The 12,967-nt window shown below is 46.5% G+C and overlaps 2 protein-coding genes across 4 annotated transcripts in view; one reads left to right on the top strand and one right to left on the bottom strand.

The window, feature by feature from the left end:
• The window catches only part of HGSNAT (heparan-alpha-glucosaminide N-acetyltransferase), a 29,855-nt gene extending 26,940 nt beyond the window's left edge, over positions 1-2,915 (top strand). The window contains exon 18 of the mRNA XM_054565930.1: positions 468-2,915. Within this exon, the coding sequence (XP_054421905.1) occupies positions 468-649 (182 nt within the window). The 3' untranslated portion in view covers positions 650-2,915. The remainder of the gene's footprint in view (positions 1-467) is intronic.
• Positions 2,916-5,262: 2,347 nt separating this feature from the next.
• INTS10 (integrator complex subunit 10) overlaps positions 5,263-12,967 on the bottom strand; it is a 29,268-nt gene continuing 21,563 nt past the window's right edge. For 2 of the 3 annotated variants that reach the window (XM_054565927.1, XM_054565929.1), the window contains exons 15-18: positions 11,703-11,865; positions 10,663-10,756; positions 7,649-7,726; positions 5,263-5,623 (exon numbers count right to left, since the gene is read on the bottom strand). In XM_054565927.1, the coding sequence (XP_054421902.1) occupies positions 5,467-5,623; positions 7,649-7,726; positions 10,663-10,756; positions 11,703-11,865 (492 nt within the window). In that variant the 3' untranslated portion in view covers positions 5,263-5,466. The remainder of the gene's footprint in view (positions 5,624-7,648; positions 7,727-10,662; positions 10,757-11,702; positions 11,866-12,967) is intronic. The other variant, XM_054565928.1, reaches the window with a different exon arrangement.

Here is a 12,967-nt window from a genome sequence, read left to right as displayed (position 1 = left end):
ATACTTACATAAGGAATAACAAGAGTCGATATCAAGAGATAAACAGAATAGTTCAAACGCAGTTCTGCCTGCAGACTCAGGGCAGACTAGATAACTTCAACGACTCATTTCAGCCCTCTGATTCCGGTAATAGTTACTGTCTTTGGACCGCAAGCTTTCTGTGAGAAAATAATAATGAGTAAATAGAAAGTGTATTTATTAATAAACTTTTATTAATGAAATAAAAAGTTAATAATTTTGGCTTTCCTTTCAGATTTAGCATTCGATAATTACACTGTCATAAAATGAGTATTTTCTAATAATTTTTGATGTAGTTTACACTTGAGTATCTAGGATAGGCGTCACTTATTGTTGGCTCTAGAAGTGCGTGCTTTCAGTTTTCCACTGCACTAAAGTCAAATTTCAGGAACTCAGGAGGCCAGCAGAGCTGACTTAGCAAGACACGATTGTCTGTGTCCCTCCTTCAGGAATGAACTCTATTCTGGTGTACGTTGGCCATGAGGTGTTCAGGAACTACTTCCCCTTCCAGTGGAGGCTGCAGGACAACCAGTCACACAAAGAGCATCTCATTCAGAACATCGTCGCCACCGCTCTCTGGGTGCTCATTGCTTACGCTCTCTATAAAAAGAAGGTTTTTTGGAAAATCTGATCGCTGCAGCCGAAGTGTGTTCCTGGCAGACTCTGGTGGGCCTGGGGGAGTGTTGGCACAGCCTGTATTAAAGGGAATCATTAATTACGAAGTCAGTGGGGTGAGTGTCTCCAGGTTATTGGGGAAGACGCTGCTGTGCGCAGGACTATGACGTGGCTCATCGGAACTCTGCCTGCGTGTTTGAGACTTACATGTCGGACGGTAATTGTCTTTTTTATCCATCTTCTGTGTAAGTGGGTGGATTTAGAACTCTAACGTAAGGATTTCTCAAGATAACTTTCCAAAAGGGAATCACCGTGGGCATTTGCCTCTGTGACGGATAGAACAATCTGACTCATGTCTGATTCTCACTGATCTCGTTTCCCTGCACACTGCCTTCCTGCATCAGCCGCGAATACCGTCGTCTCTGTTTTGGCTGACTGTAAAGCTAGCTGAAATGTGAGGTGTGATAATATAGTCTAATATTTTTTCGTTAACTGAAGTTTACTATTTCAAGAAAGTCAGGGTAATTTACCTTTCCGGTCTGCAAGACATTGGTGGGTCCAAAAAAAATGCGTTTCTGTCAGAAGCTACTTTCTTCTTCTACTTGAAAAAAAAAAAAGTTAAAATGTAAATGTGTTATTCCCAGCCACCCTTGCTTAGTTATCTACTTATGTACCTCCGTGTTTACCCGTCTTATCAGTCACTGATCTGTCTATCTACCCACCTTACCTACCCGCCTGTCTCTCTGTGTATCCAGATGGTGGGTGGTTCCCAGAGCCATGGCCCTGGAAGAGAAAAGCACACTGTCTGGCATGTGGCTCCAGCTTTGCCATCCTTGCCGTATAAGATGCCAGGAAGTCTGGGCCTGTCTGACTCTCAGCTTCCTCATCTGTGAAGTGAGAGCGATGGCGATAACCTCTCAGGTCCCTACCAACCCTTAAGACTCGGTGAGGTGGGCTACATCAATAGCCTTTCCAAAATCCTTAGGGAAATCATTTTATTACAGAAAACTCTTTAAGATGAGTGATATAAAAAGTTAAAAAACTCTTGTTGGAGTAAGCCTTTTCAGAACGACCCTCCACAGTGGAGACGCCTTTCCTGCTTGGAAGCACAAACCTGAAGAAGTAGTTTCTCGGGAGTGAGGAAGGGAGGATACCCAAAGAGAAACAGCACTTTTCATATGATGCATCATCATACTTGTGAATTTTCTGTGAGAATTCCCTATTTAAGGAAAATGTGACAATAGCTTGTGCTTCAGAGCATCCTTCTGTGATGAGACGGGGCCGTCTCGACGTTGCTTCAACTGTCACCGCTGCACGGACGACTTCCCGGCCTGAGTTGCAGCTCAGGCCTCTGCCCTGAACTCTCACCCAGCTTGTAACTGCCCGCGCGCCCCTCGCCTGGACATCCGCCAGCATCGAGGCTTGCGTCCCTCCCCGATTTTCCCCAAATTCAAACCTCCTCCTCCTTGGATTTTCCTGGCTCTGGGAATGGATCCTTCCCGCCTCCAGGTATAAAACTGCCTCCACCTTTCACCCACTGCCCTCCATTATTCGCACTTTTCCCTTGTTTAGTCATTGCCAAGTCTCGATTCTGTTTCCATCTTCCCCTGCTGGCTTCTTCCTTCTCCTGGTCGCACTCCTTAGTACTCTAGTCCAGTCTCTTGTGATTCTTTTCAGAGTGGCCTCCTTCCCTCAATCCCTCCTTCTGTAGTCACTCTCCATCGTCACAAGACTAAGCTTTATGAAGCAGAGTTCAGAGCACATCACCGCTTTATAAAAGCTCACACTAAAGGCGATACAGCTTTGCCAGGTATACGTGACCATCCTCAGCTGAGCCCAACTTGTCTCCCCAGCTTCCTTCCCATCCCCTGTCCCCACCCTACTTATTCCAGCCCCACGAGGCCCCTCCCGACCCCATCACTTAGCCTCTTGCTTCTGACTTTGATTATAGCCTTATTTTTTCCTGCATTACTTTGTCCTCTTCATTTTTCTCCTTTGTATGTTTGACCTGTCACTTTTAGACCCTCTACTTCTAAGGCACCTCTGTAATCTCTTACTCTCATCCAAAGGTAATATATCCTTCCACTGGCTCCGCATACTACCTTTTTGGAATCAATTTCATGGCCCCTATCACTTTACAATAGTTATTTGTGTACATGTCTAGTTCCCCATGCTAGACTCTGAGCTTGCTAAGAGCAAGAATTATGCCTTGTTCTGCGTATTCATGGCACAGACACTGCCTTGTACACAGCAGGCACTAAATAAACATTTATTAAAGCAAAGCGATGGTGGCTGTCTTTGGTTTTAATATTTAAGTGCTGGTAAAATTAGTGTCTGGCGTGCCCCGGGACAGTGAACATGGAGCTAAGGTGGGGGGACAGTCGTCTTTGAGGAAACCTGCTGCTACCCTTCTCTTGCAGTGAGTCACGGGTGGTCACGGCAGTCATCCAGATCTCAGCACGTAAGGCGGAGCTGGGCTTCTCCCGATGAGGTGTCCAGAAGCGTTTCTTAAATTGGGGAGTATGTCCGTCAGGGTGTCCTGAACCACAGGGAGTCCTGGCACGGCCGGGCTAGAAGGGGAATTCGCCCCCCGGGGCCCTGAGTGGGCTGGCTGCCGCGCACCCGCTCGGCTCAGCCAGCTCCCTGGTGGCTGTGGAAGGACTACCCCTGGGACGCTCGGCCGCGAGACGCTCGCGGGACGGAGAGGGCGTCCCCTTGTGCCTTTTCATTTTACCAGCTGGCCACCCTCCCCCGAAGCCTCTTGGCAGCCGTCCCCCTTTCTCGTCGGCTACCAGTGCGCAACGACACAGGACTGAAAAAGCTGAGTGACAAAGCATCTGGCTTAGGCCAAGTCTGTGGCTAGGCAGGGGACCGCGATTCCCTCCTGTGGGAGGGCGCGGGGTGTGGAATTAGGCGGGAAATCCCATAGCCGGTGTTCGTCTTTGGTTGTATGTTCGTACAATCTAATTTTTCACCAGGGTAGCTAGCCCACATTTTTCTTGTGATAATCGGTTTTTGTTGGCCATTAGTTCCAAAACACTGTTTCTCTTCAGGCTTCCTGCATTTCCAAATTCAGTGTTGATAGAAATGCTACATATTTGCATCATGTTACAAAATGCCTCAGATGTCACAAAACCCTTATCCAATGGTGTCTGTCAAATCACCGCGATAGACAAAAGGAGCCGTCATCCCGCTGGCCCCACCGCAGAATGCCACCCCAAAAACCGCCCGCGAGGGCGGCCGGCCTCACTCCCTGCGCCCCGGAGCGCACCGCCCCCACGGCGTCTGTTACCGTTTTGGGTTCTGTGGACTCTTTCCTGACTCCTGGGACTTTCTTTGCAGAGAGGCTATTTTTCTGGTTTTCTCCCCTTCCGTGGCCAGCTCTTCGTTATTCTGTCTTTTTGGCTCCACACCCGGTTACCTCCCCTGCGGTTTGGCACGCAGGAGTGGCACCACTGAACAATAAAAGATGACTCTTTACCTGCTGCCCAGCCATTTGGGTATCAGAATGTTTTGTTTTGATGTGTTGCCTCCAGACACCAAACGAAGGTGTTATAAAACCAAAAGGTAAGAGGGTTTAATTTGAAAGTTGTTGGGGGACAACACACTCTGTGGTAAAAACACGATGGTTTATGTGTTTATAATCATATTACACCAATAAACTCTCTAAAATGAGCTGGAGGAACATTTTCGAGAGCAGGTGTTTACTACTTAAACCATGTCATTGATTTTAATATATCTATAAGAAGGGCCTTATATAGAAAAGGCTTCTAAAATGTTTTATGCAAAGTAACTGAGTAACTTAGCTCTTTTATTTTTTTTATTTTTAGATAGGAAGGGAGGGAGAGAAACATCAGGGTGTGGCTGCATCTCGCACACCCCCTACTGGGAACCTGGCCTGCAACCCAGGCACGTGGCCTGTACTGGGAATATAACCAGTGATCCTTTGGTTCGCAGGCTGGGTGGGGCTCAGTCCACTGAGCCACACCAGCCAGGGCAGCTCTCTCATTCTTAAAGGGCTGCTAGAAACAAATGTTTGTTTGCTGTTTACCAATATATTTCTAGAAGAGCAGAAGGGAAAAAGGAGACCCCATAGCTGGTCAAGCAATCACAATGTGTAGGTTCACGCTTCTAAGTGTTTCACATGAGGTCACATTCAGTCTTCACAAGGACCACCCGTGAGGGGAGGGCCTTTATCTTTTTCAGACAACAAACTTGAAACGGAGAAACTGTCCATGGTACATGGTGAGTGAAGGGGCCGCCCAGAGGACCAGGGGCCCAGTGGTGTGGCCCCACACACCCCACAGCTGAAGGCAGGAGATGCCTTCCCCCACCGCCACTCCCTCCCTTGGGCAGTTGGCAGACACCCCACCCCCGCCCACCTGCCTGGCTCCTTCCGCAGAAATTCACTCTAGTCCATTCTGGCATAAAGGTTTTTGGTATTAAAATTTCCAGAATGAAAAAGCCTAGTATTGTGTTGATATATAATATTTAACCAAAGCTTAACTTACGGAAAATCAGATCCTGAGGTCATGGAAGGAATAATGTCTTTTAAAGTGAAGTACACCTTTGCTCAGAAACTCATAAGAATTAAATTTTTAAAAACGTCCAAATTTAGGATGACTTTTATTTACAAAACAGGTTGATTCTTTGTTTTACAAAAACTACAAAAAATTGACTTAAAAAATAGAAATAGCTTCTCAGGCTCTTGGAAACTATTTTTACGGAGTTAGACGCTTTTCTTCTTGTTAAGAGGTGCAAAGTAACATTCATGGATGTTTCGTGCCCTCCCCAAACTCCCACGGCTGAGCGCTCCGGCGCCAAGGGCTCTGGTCAGGCCAGAGTCTGCAGGAGCAAGATCTTCTCGTTGATGCAGAACCTGTGCAGCACCGCCATCAAGTTCTCGCCACAGCGGGACACCTGGCGCTCCATGGCCAGGCGGAAGTCTTCCTTCACTCCCTTGGTGATGCCCCGAGTGACCGTGTGGTGCCTGAGGGCAGTGACAGGGAAACAGAGGGACACCGTGGTTAGCATACATGTCACAGCTCAGTGTGTCTGGGGTAGGAATAAAGCCTACCTCAAATCTAAGTATTAGTGAAAAATTTAAAAAGCAAAGCCCTAACAAACCACCCCCTTTGCCCATTCCTTCCCAGAAAGACTGAAAACAAGAGACATCTTTCCCACTCAATGAAAGAATATTTTAAAGATCTAAATGTTCAGTAAAATGTCACCTGCTTGGCTTGTGAACTCCTGTAGCTTTGACATTACAATTCAGTTACTCTGGGCCTGTGGGCCATACAGCTGCAGAGGCAGCAGGGAGGAGGGGAACCAAAAAGTGAGTCACCAACACCGGACTGGGCTTAGGCACCTGGGTCCTTGGGCTGGTGCTCCATGAAGCTCAGAGATTGTGCACAGCAACCCGGTTCCGAGCCCATCTCTGTCCCCATGCTGCCAGAGCAGGACAGCAGCTCGAGTGCTGGGCCCAGCCAGACTCAGGTCTGCCTGAGAAGCAGGAGGAGCTGGGGCTCGCAAGACCCGAGTCTGGCCCAGGTGGGGAGAGAGAAGCAGTTACTGAGTGACAGGCAGTGGCCAGCAACCTGAAGAGCAGACCTGGCCCGCGTGTTCAGGAGACCTGCAGGCTGGTGGAAGGGTTGGTGGGGACACAAGCAAGGTCTCCAACTATACTCGACCGGTGCTCTAGGAGGGCAGCCCAGAAAACTGAAGACACCAGAGTGAAGAAAGGAAAAGGCAACTCTAGCAAAATCCTATGGGTGCAACTAAAAGGAGGGGAGTTTTACCACCCGTTCAGGAATGTGGTGGAGTCAGACAGAGAAGCACCTCCATTCCCCACCCCTACTGCCTCACTTCCTCAGACACAGCAAGAGGGATTTCAAATGAGATGTTTATGTATTGGCCAAACTAAAGCTGTTGAAACCACTCTACAATGTTTGTTTTTTAAAACTTGTATTATCATGTAAGTACAACAAAGCCATGAAGTTGCAGTGCAACAGAAGAAAAAACACCCCAGCTTTGCTAGACCAGCAGAGACCTGCCCGGACTCTGCAATGCCCACGGACTACGTACTAAGACGGCAGTGCCGTGGAGAAAACAGCTCTTTGGGGCCATTTCTCGTCAAGTCTGGCTGGTTCGCTTGGTCATCAGCAGAGTGTCAGTGAGGCCGAGGCCACGGGCCCCATGGGGAACAGACAGACCTTTTTAGGCCGTCCTGAGACACCGCATTTCTGGCAGCCAGACTGACTCCCAAATGGGACCCAAGTCCCTGCGCACCCGAAAGTGACTGGTATTTGCAGATAGTAAAGGGCATTGATGGTTCCGAGCAAACTCTCTTAATACTCGTAAAAATGTAATGAACTGTATCCTGCTGATCATGGTTCAGTGTCACTATTTCTATATATAAATAGCAGCACAGCTCAGTTATATTTCTATCAGAGCCTCTATCCCTCTGGTAAATTTGGATGAAGGAGAGAATGACCCCTTGTGGTTTAAATGAGCTAATATATGCAACAGTCTAGCCTACGAAATATTTTCAATTCAGGAGGGGAAGGTCTGAAAAAAGTGTCAGTGACAGGCAAATACTGTGCTAATGCCTGTTGAGGCCAAATCTTAACACTGGTCACTCATAAAAATTTAAGAGTAAATATTTACTTAAGTTTCACTATTCTTCAATGTTCATAACTGAGTGCCTTATGTTTTCTCAAAAGAGAGAGCTCAGTGCCTAATGTGCACTTCATCTGACACAGTTTTATATAACTTTCATTTTTTTCCAGATCCATAATGATTTTTAAATCGAACACAAAAACACTGGCAATTTATGGAAAAAAAATAAGAAATGTTACAATATTACAACCAGATGGTTTTGCCAAGGAATGCAGAACAAATTAGAAAATAAAGAAAGCATGAAAAAGAGCACTGAGGAACAAAGAGCTGAAAACCATGGGCAGTAAAACATGTGGACAAAACAGCACACTATGAGCAGGTGTTTTCCACTTGGTACCTGTCAGCAGTCTGTATGCTGGGCTGAAGCACAGGTAAGAATTCCTGCTGCAGTAACCCCATGGGAGGGCTAGTAGGCCTTTAAAAAACAGCAAACGGCAGCATTCAAACACCCACACCGACTCACCCTGCACTGCAAAAACAACACTCCAGAGAAAATGCACAAGACTGGAAGCAGACTATACAGAGACCCCTTAACCGCCACAGGCCCCTGGCCGCGGCTGTGCCGGGAGGACGGGCGCCGCCAGCGAGCTCTCTCGCTGCACCTGCTGCTGGGCCACGTCCACAGGCATCTTGGCTCCTGGTCCCCGAGCTCAGCCCACTTGACATTTGGCATAAAAAGCAACCACTGAGGAAGAGGGCGATGAGATGCAATTGAATGGCAGTGGGGAGAGGGGTTAACGTTTGAGAAGACGCATTTTCAGTCCAGCCTCCTTCACTCTCCACTCTTCTCGTGCCCACGCCAATCCTAGAAATAAACCTGGTGACTTTTTGTAACCATCCTGGACAGGACTGAAGCCCCACACTGAAGAGGCCCTTCCAGAGAACTAGAGGGGCTGCCACTGTTCTGGATAAAGAAAGGCTGAGTTTGAATTTCAAACAGTACTGAGAAGAGGGAAAACGGGGGCGGGGGTAAGAGCCTGGGCCCCGTGGCTTTGCAGAATTCTGTAACAACAAAGATTTAGTACATTAGCTGGCGATCCCCTCATAGAATGTTATTATCCAGCCTGTTCAGAGCATACGCAGGACACCGTTTCCCATTTCATCCAGTCTAATGCAACTAACGTACTGCGAGTACTGGAACACATTTTTCTCTATTTTAGAATACTAAGAGCAAAATGTCCACCTAACGGAGAGCTCATTCCTCCTGGGGGGCAGGCCCCCGTGCCCCAGTGGCCGTACTGTGCCTGCTGGCACCCGAGATGCCTCAGCTAGGACGGTCTCACAACCTTACCCAAGGGGAGGGGCTGTACACTGGTCACAACCTCTCTGCCTCGCAGCCGCAGGGGCCGCCCAAAAGGTCTGCAGTCGTTCAGGGGGTTTGTTTGCAACCCAAAGGGAAAAGGAATATAGTTTTCATCGTACCTCCATTAGCAAGGGTGGCTTATGCGGCTTGTTCCTCCCGCTGTAGGGTAGGCCTAGTAATTTCAGATGCAGGCTTCAAATGATCTTTGAAACTCAGAGTGAAGACTGGGCAAATACCAACAAGGTCAGCTCTCTAAGTAACGATCCTTATTCCTGCTTCCCAACTGATGGAAGAGCAGGTTTCCCGTGAAGTCCAATCAATGGTCTAGAAATTAAGCATTACATTGACCAAGGTGGGGAGCGTGGAATTGCCTCCCAAAAGCCTGGAGATGCGTGCCGAGTATCCCTGCCTTGTCCGAAACACCCTTCGCAGTATGACGTGGGAGTCCAACCCCCTGCTTTTATTCCTCATCTTAGGGGTTAACTGCTTGTAACCTTCACTGTTCAGCTCAGTAAAAACTGGCTGAAAGAGAAAGGTTCAGTATAATAAGCTTGGTGATTCAGCTGTTGATTTTGTGGCAATTCATTTTCTCCCACTTCCACAAACAGTTACGCATTATCTAATTAAAGTGAGACTCAGCTGCAGGTTCAATCCTAAGTAAATGGGTTGGTTCTGCTGAGGTTGTCTCTGTATTATGATAATTTGTACGATGAGCGTTCATGGGAGTTAACTAAAAAGCTATTAAAGGCACATCTGTATACCCAGCCTCAAAGACCTAGAGGAGAAATCACAACACAAGAGGGGTTACCTAGGTTCCCATGGCAAAAAGGAATCTTCATTTTCAAACACTGTAAGGAACATTTTGAACCCCGGAATGACTTTTCCCAGTTTGTATTCGGTCTTAGGGAAGTAATGGAGGTGGGAGGGCGCATGTGCAGCCCATCTTGCTGAAGCAACCTAATGTATGGAGGCCTCGTGTTTTCAAACAAACAAACAAAAAAAAAAGCATTTGTTCTTTTATTTTAAATGTTTAGAAATATTTAATAACATTTATAAGATGAAGGACAAGAACCCCCATTAATCTTCCCATTCTTTAGACTGGATTCTACAAGACCCTGTTATTGATAGCACATTTGCTATGCACCAAACTACTGAGGTTACCAAAACCCAGAATGAACACTTCTAAGACTACAAAGATAGGACAAATTTCAACGACTGAAACTTGTTCATTTCACAACTGAGGGAAAAAGGAAAATGTTTTCAGCCTTAGCATCACTTTCTCATCCCTCTGGGTTCTGTCTCTTGCGGTGACTCTCATACTGACTTAAGACATGCTGAATATGCAGGACGCAAAAGAGGGAGTATGAAAATCAAACTATGCGTGGCGTTTACAGCACAGAGGATATATTATCCAAACTACAATGAGGATTGAAGGAGAGAAGCAAGGTTCATGAGCTATTTAAAAATCATAAATGGTCACTAGCTTCCTCTAGGTGTGGGAGGGCATGCCTGAGACCAAGCACCGCGCCATCATTTCCTGGGGCAGGTGTTCTTGGAGGCTCTAGACTGGGCTGTTTTCCTTTGTGCTATGGAAGCAATGAAGATTGCTTAGGTGGGTTTCAATTCAACACTGAAATCCAAGTACAGTTTATAAATAAAGTCTATAGTTTTTCCTAATGAATTGTCCTAATCTGATACTTTAATTAAGCAGGGCTTTTCTTAATTAAAAGCACTCTATGTCTAATCAGAAATTTAGAGACAGTCTGTAAATTTTGGGAAGAAAAAGATCATGAATGAGACTTCTGTCTAGTGACATTTTCAAAAGTGAGAGAAACACCCCAATTCAAATAATGGTTTATCAGAAATGTCGTTAAGGAAACACCAAGTCTTTCTAAAGACATCAGAATCAAATCTGCTCTCAAAAACAGAGACCAGACTTGGACTCCTTTCTGCTAGATTTTTGAAAGGTGTAGAAATTTACCAATATTTCCCACAAGCACACAAAAGATGAGCACTTGGCGGGGGAAAGCAAAAGTCAGTCTGCTTACTTGATCAGCATTCCTTGATTGGGTAGTAATTCCAGATGGATTTTCCCACCTTCCTGAGTTCTTAAGTAGGCAAATTCCTCCAGCATATCAATATCTGCAGGCCAGATTCAGGTTAACCACAGGTAAGAGCAAGGTGCCCCGGTCTCTCGGATGAGGAAATAGGTCAGTAGTGACCGAGGAACTAAAATCCCGCAAACAGTTGTGACGTCAGTTCTGGAACCCAGGTCTGTCTGATTTCAAAACAAATGATTCCTATACCAACCGAACTACCTCACAAAGATAAACATGTTTTTCACAGAGATGACAATCAGATATTCTACATGACCATAAGAGCAAAATCTTTGTTTACTTAATAAGAAATAAAAGCAACATTGGGGGTATTGTATCCCCCCAAAAGGTTAAGAACTATTGCTCTAGGCACTTGGACAAGGATATTAGATTCCTTGCAAGTCAAATGTAATGTATTGAGATAGGCAATAAATATACACACCAAACTGATACATAACCTTCAATTCAAAGGTGGTCTTTTCCTAACGAACAGTATGAAATACAACACTTATTGAAAGCCACTGTCGGGTTGGGCAGCATCTTTGGTGAGTGCTCAGTGGCAGCTGTGACAACGAAGGTGCAGAGCTCCAACCGCTAATCCCAAGGGGCTGCCAATGCCCTGGGGCCTCCGGCTGAGAGATGAAGGCCAATGAGCTATTGCATTCCACGGCCAAACCAGCCACCCCGGCCGGTCAGGAGCCTGTCGGCTGTTACTACTTCAGGCATCCTGGCGGCCTCCCCCGGAGTCACGGGAAGTGGAAGACAGAACAGGGGTGTTCCTCGTTCCTTACATTACGTCTCTGAAGGCTTTTGTGACTTTTCACAAGACCAGTGGTTACTGTCCCACTCTTGACCCCCTTTCCTTCTCTTTTCCCTCCAAATAGTTAAAATCATTATTTCTACTCAGAATGGTTCATTCATTTTTGCACCGTGCATTTGGTTAAAAAAAAAAAAATTCAGAATTTCTTATGCTTAAACAAGAAAAAGGATACTTGTAACATAATTGAAAAAATTCTCATATTGGAAATTTCCTTGTTGGCAAATCTTATTGACAGCTTTCAAGAAAAGATTCTCTCCCCGCGGCCATTCCTGCTGCAGCAGTACGATCACGTGCCCCAGCGCCATGTCATCCCTGCTGTCCGTGAAAGCTCTAAGCTGCAAGACAAGGATTCGTGCAGACACAGGAGGAAAAGGAAATCACGGGGTAATCTAAATAAAATACACCAAACACACTTCCTTTAAAAAATGCTGTTCTATGAAAATGCATAGGAGAAGTCATTACAATAAGAAGGGAACAAGGTGGAAAACAAACCCGCCTTGCAAACATTACACAGCTGCCTACTAAGGACGCGGGGGGGGGGGGGCCGGGGGCGCTAACAAGAGGAGCCTCGCTGCCCCCTGCTCCGCCCACCCATTCTGTGGAAACGGTGGCTGACAATGTGTTTACATGAGTATCCTGATGGGACCTAGACATGCACGGTGGGCCTGAGGCTTTGAATTTGGGAAAACGAGCAAAAGAAAGCTGAGCGGTCTGTATAACTGAGAGAAGAATTGGGTATTTCTTTTAAGGAGAAAGCTGGCGGGGGAGGGGAGAGAGTGGGCAAGAAGCTGTCTAGGAGGGAAGGGATTGAAAACGTGGACTTGGAGAAAAGGAAAAGCCATGAGCAACAGGGAAGTAAACAGCAGCGTGAACTGGAAAACCGGCAAAGGACTTTTTGTGCTAAATGAGCAACTATGTCTAGAATCCCACTTTAAATAGTTTGTCGCCCCCAAGTGATTCCTATGATGCGTTAAGTCTGGAGTTACTGCTCTGAAGTGGAGACCCAACATTGTTCTCTTGCTCAGAAACCTGCCTAAGGCTGCACGGCGCCTGCAGCCCAGGGCCTGGCGCTTCCTCGGGCCCTTACCCTTCCCAGCTCTGCTGGGCCTTTGCTGGTGTTCATCCCTATGTGTGCCTAAAACGGTTTCACACCCTGTATCTTTAAAATAAATTCACCATCCCTCTGTGAACCCAATGTTTATAATCCTGTCTTCTGTAGCTAATACAGAATTGTCTATTAATTCATAAAATACTTACTAAAAACTTGCTACAGGCAAGGTTACTTGCATATGTGTCCCAGCGTTATCTGTAAACTTCTCGAGGCTGGGGATCACTTCCTGTGTGCCTTTGCCCACTGCGGTCAGTATTTCACAAACAGTTGTTCATTCCTGGACCATGTGCTTTCCTCACTATGCCAACCTGCACTTCCAAAGGGCG

This window comes from Pteronotus mesoamericanus, unplaced genomic scaffold (assembly GCF_021234165.1).
Source record: "Pteronotus mesoamericanus isolate MK-2021 breed Mesoamerican mustached bat unplaced genomic scaffold, CSHL_Meso_final contig_169, whole genome shotgun sequence".
In the NCBI taxonomy this organism is placed as follows: Eukaryota; Metazoa; Chordata; class Mammalia; order Chiroptera; family Mormoopidae; genus Pteronotus; species Pteronotus mesoamericanus.
Note: the sequence above shows the minus strand (reverse complement) of the source record. Positions and strands in the feature narration are given on the sequence as shown.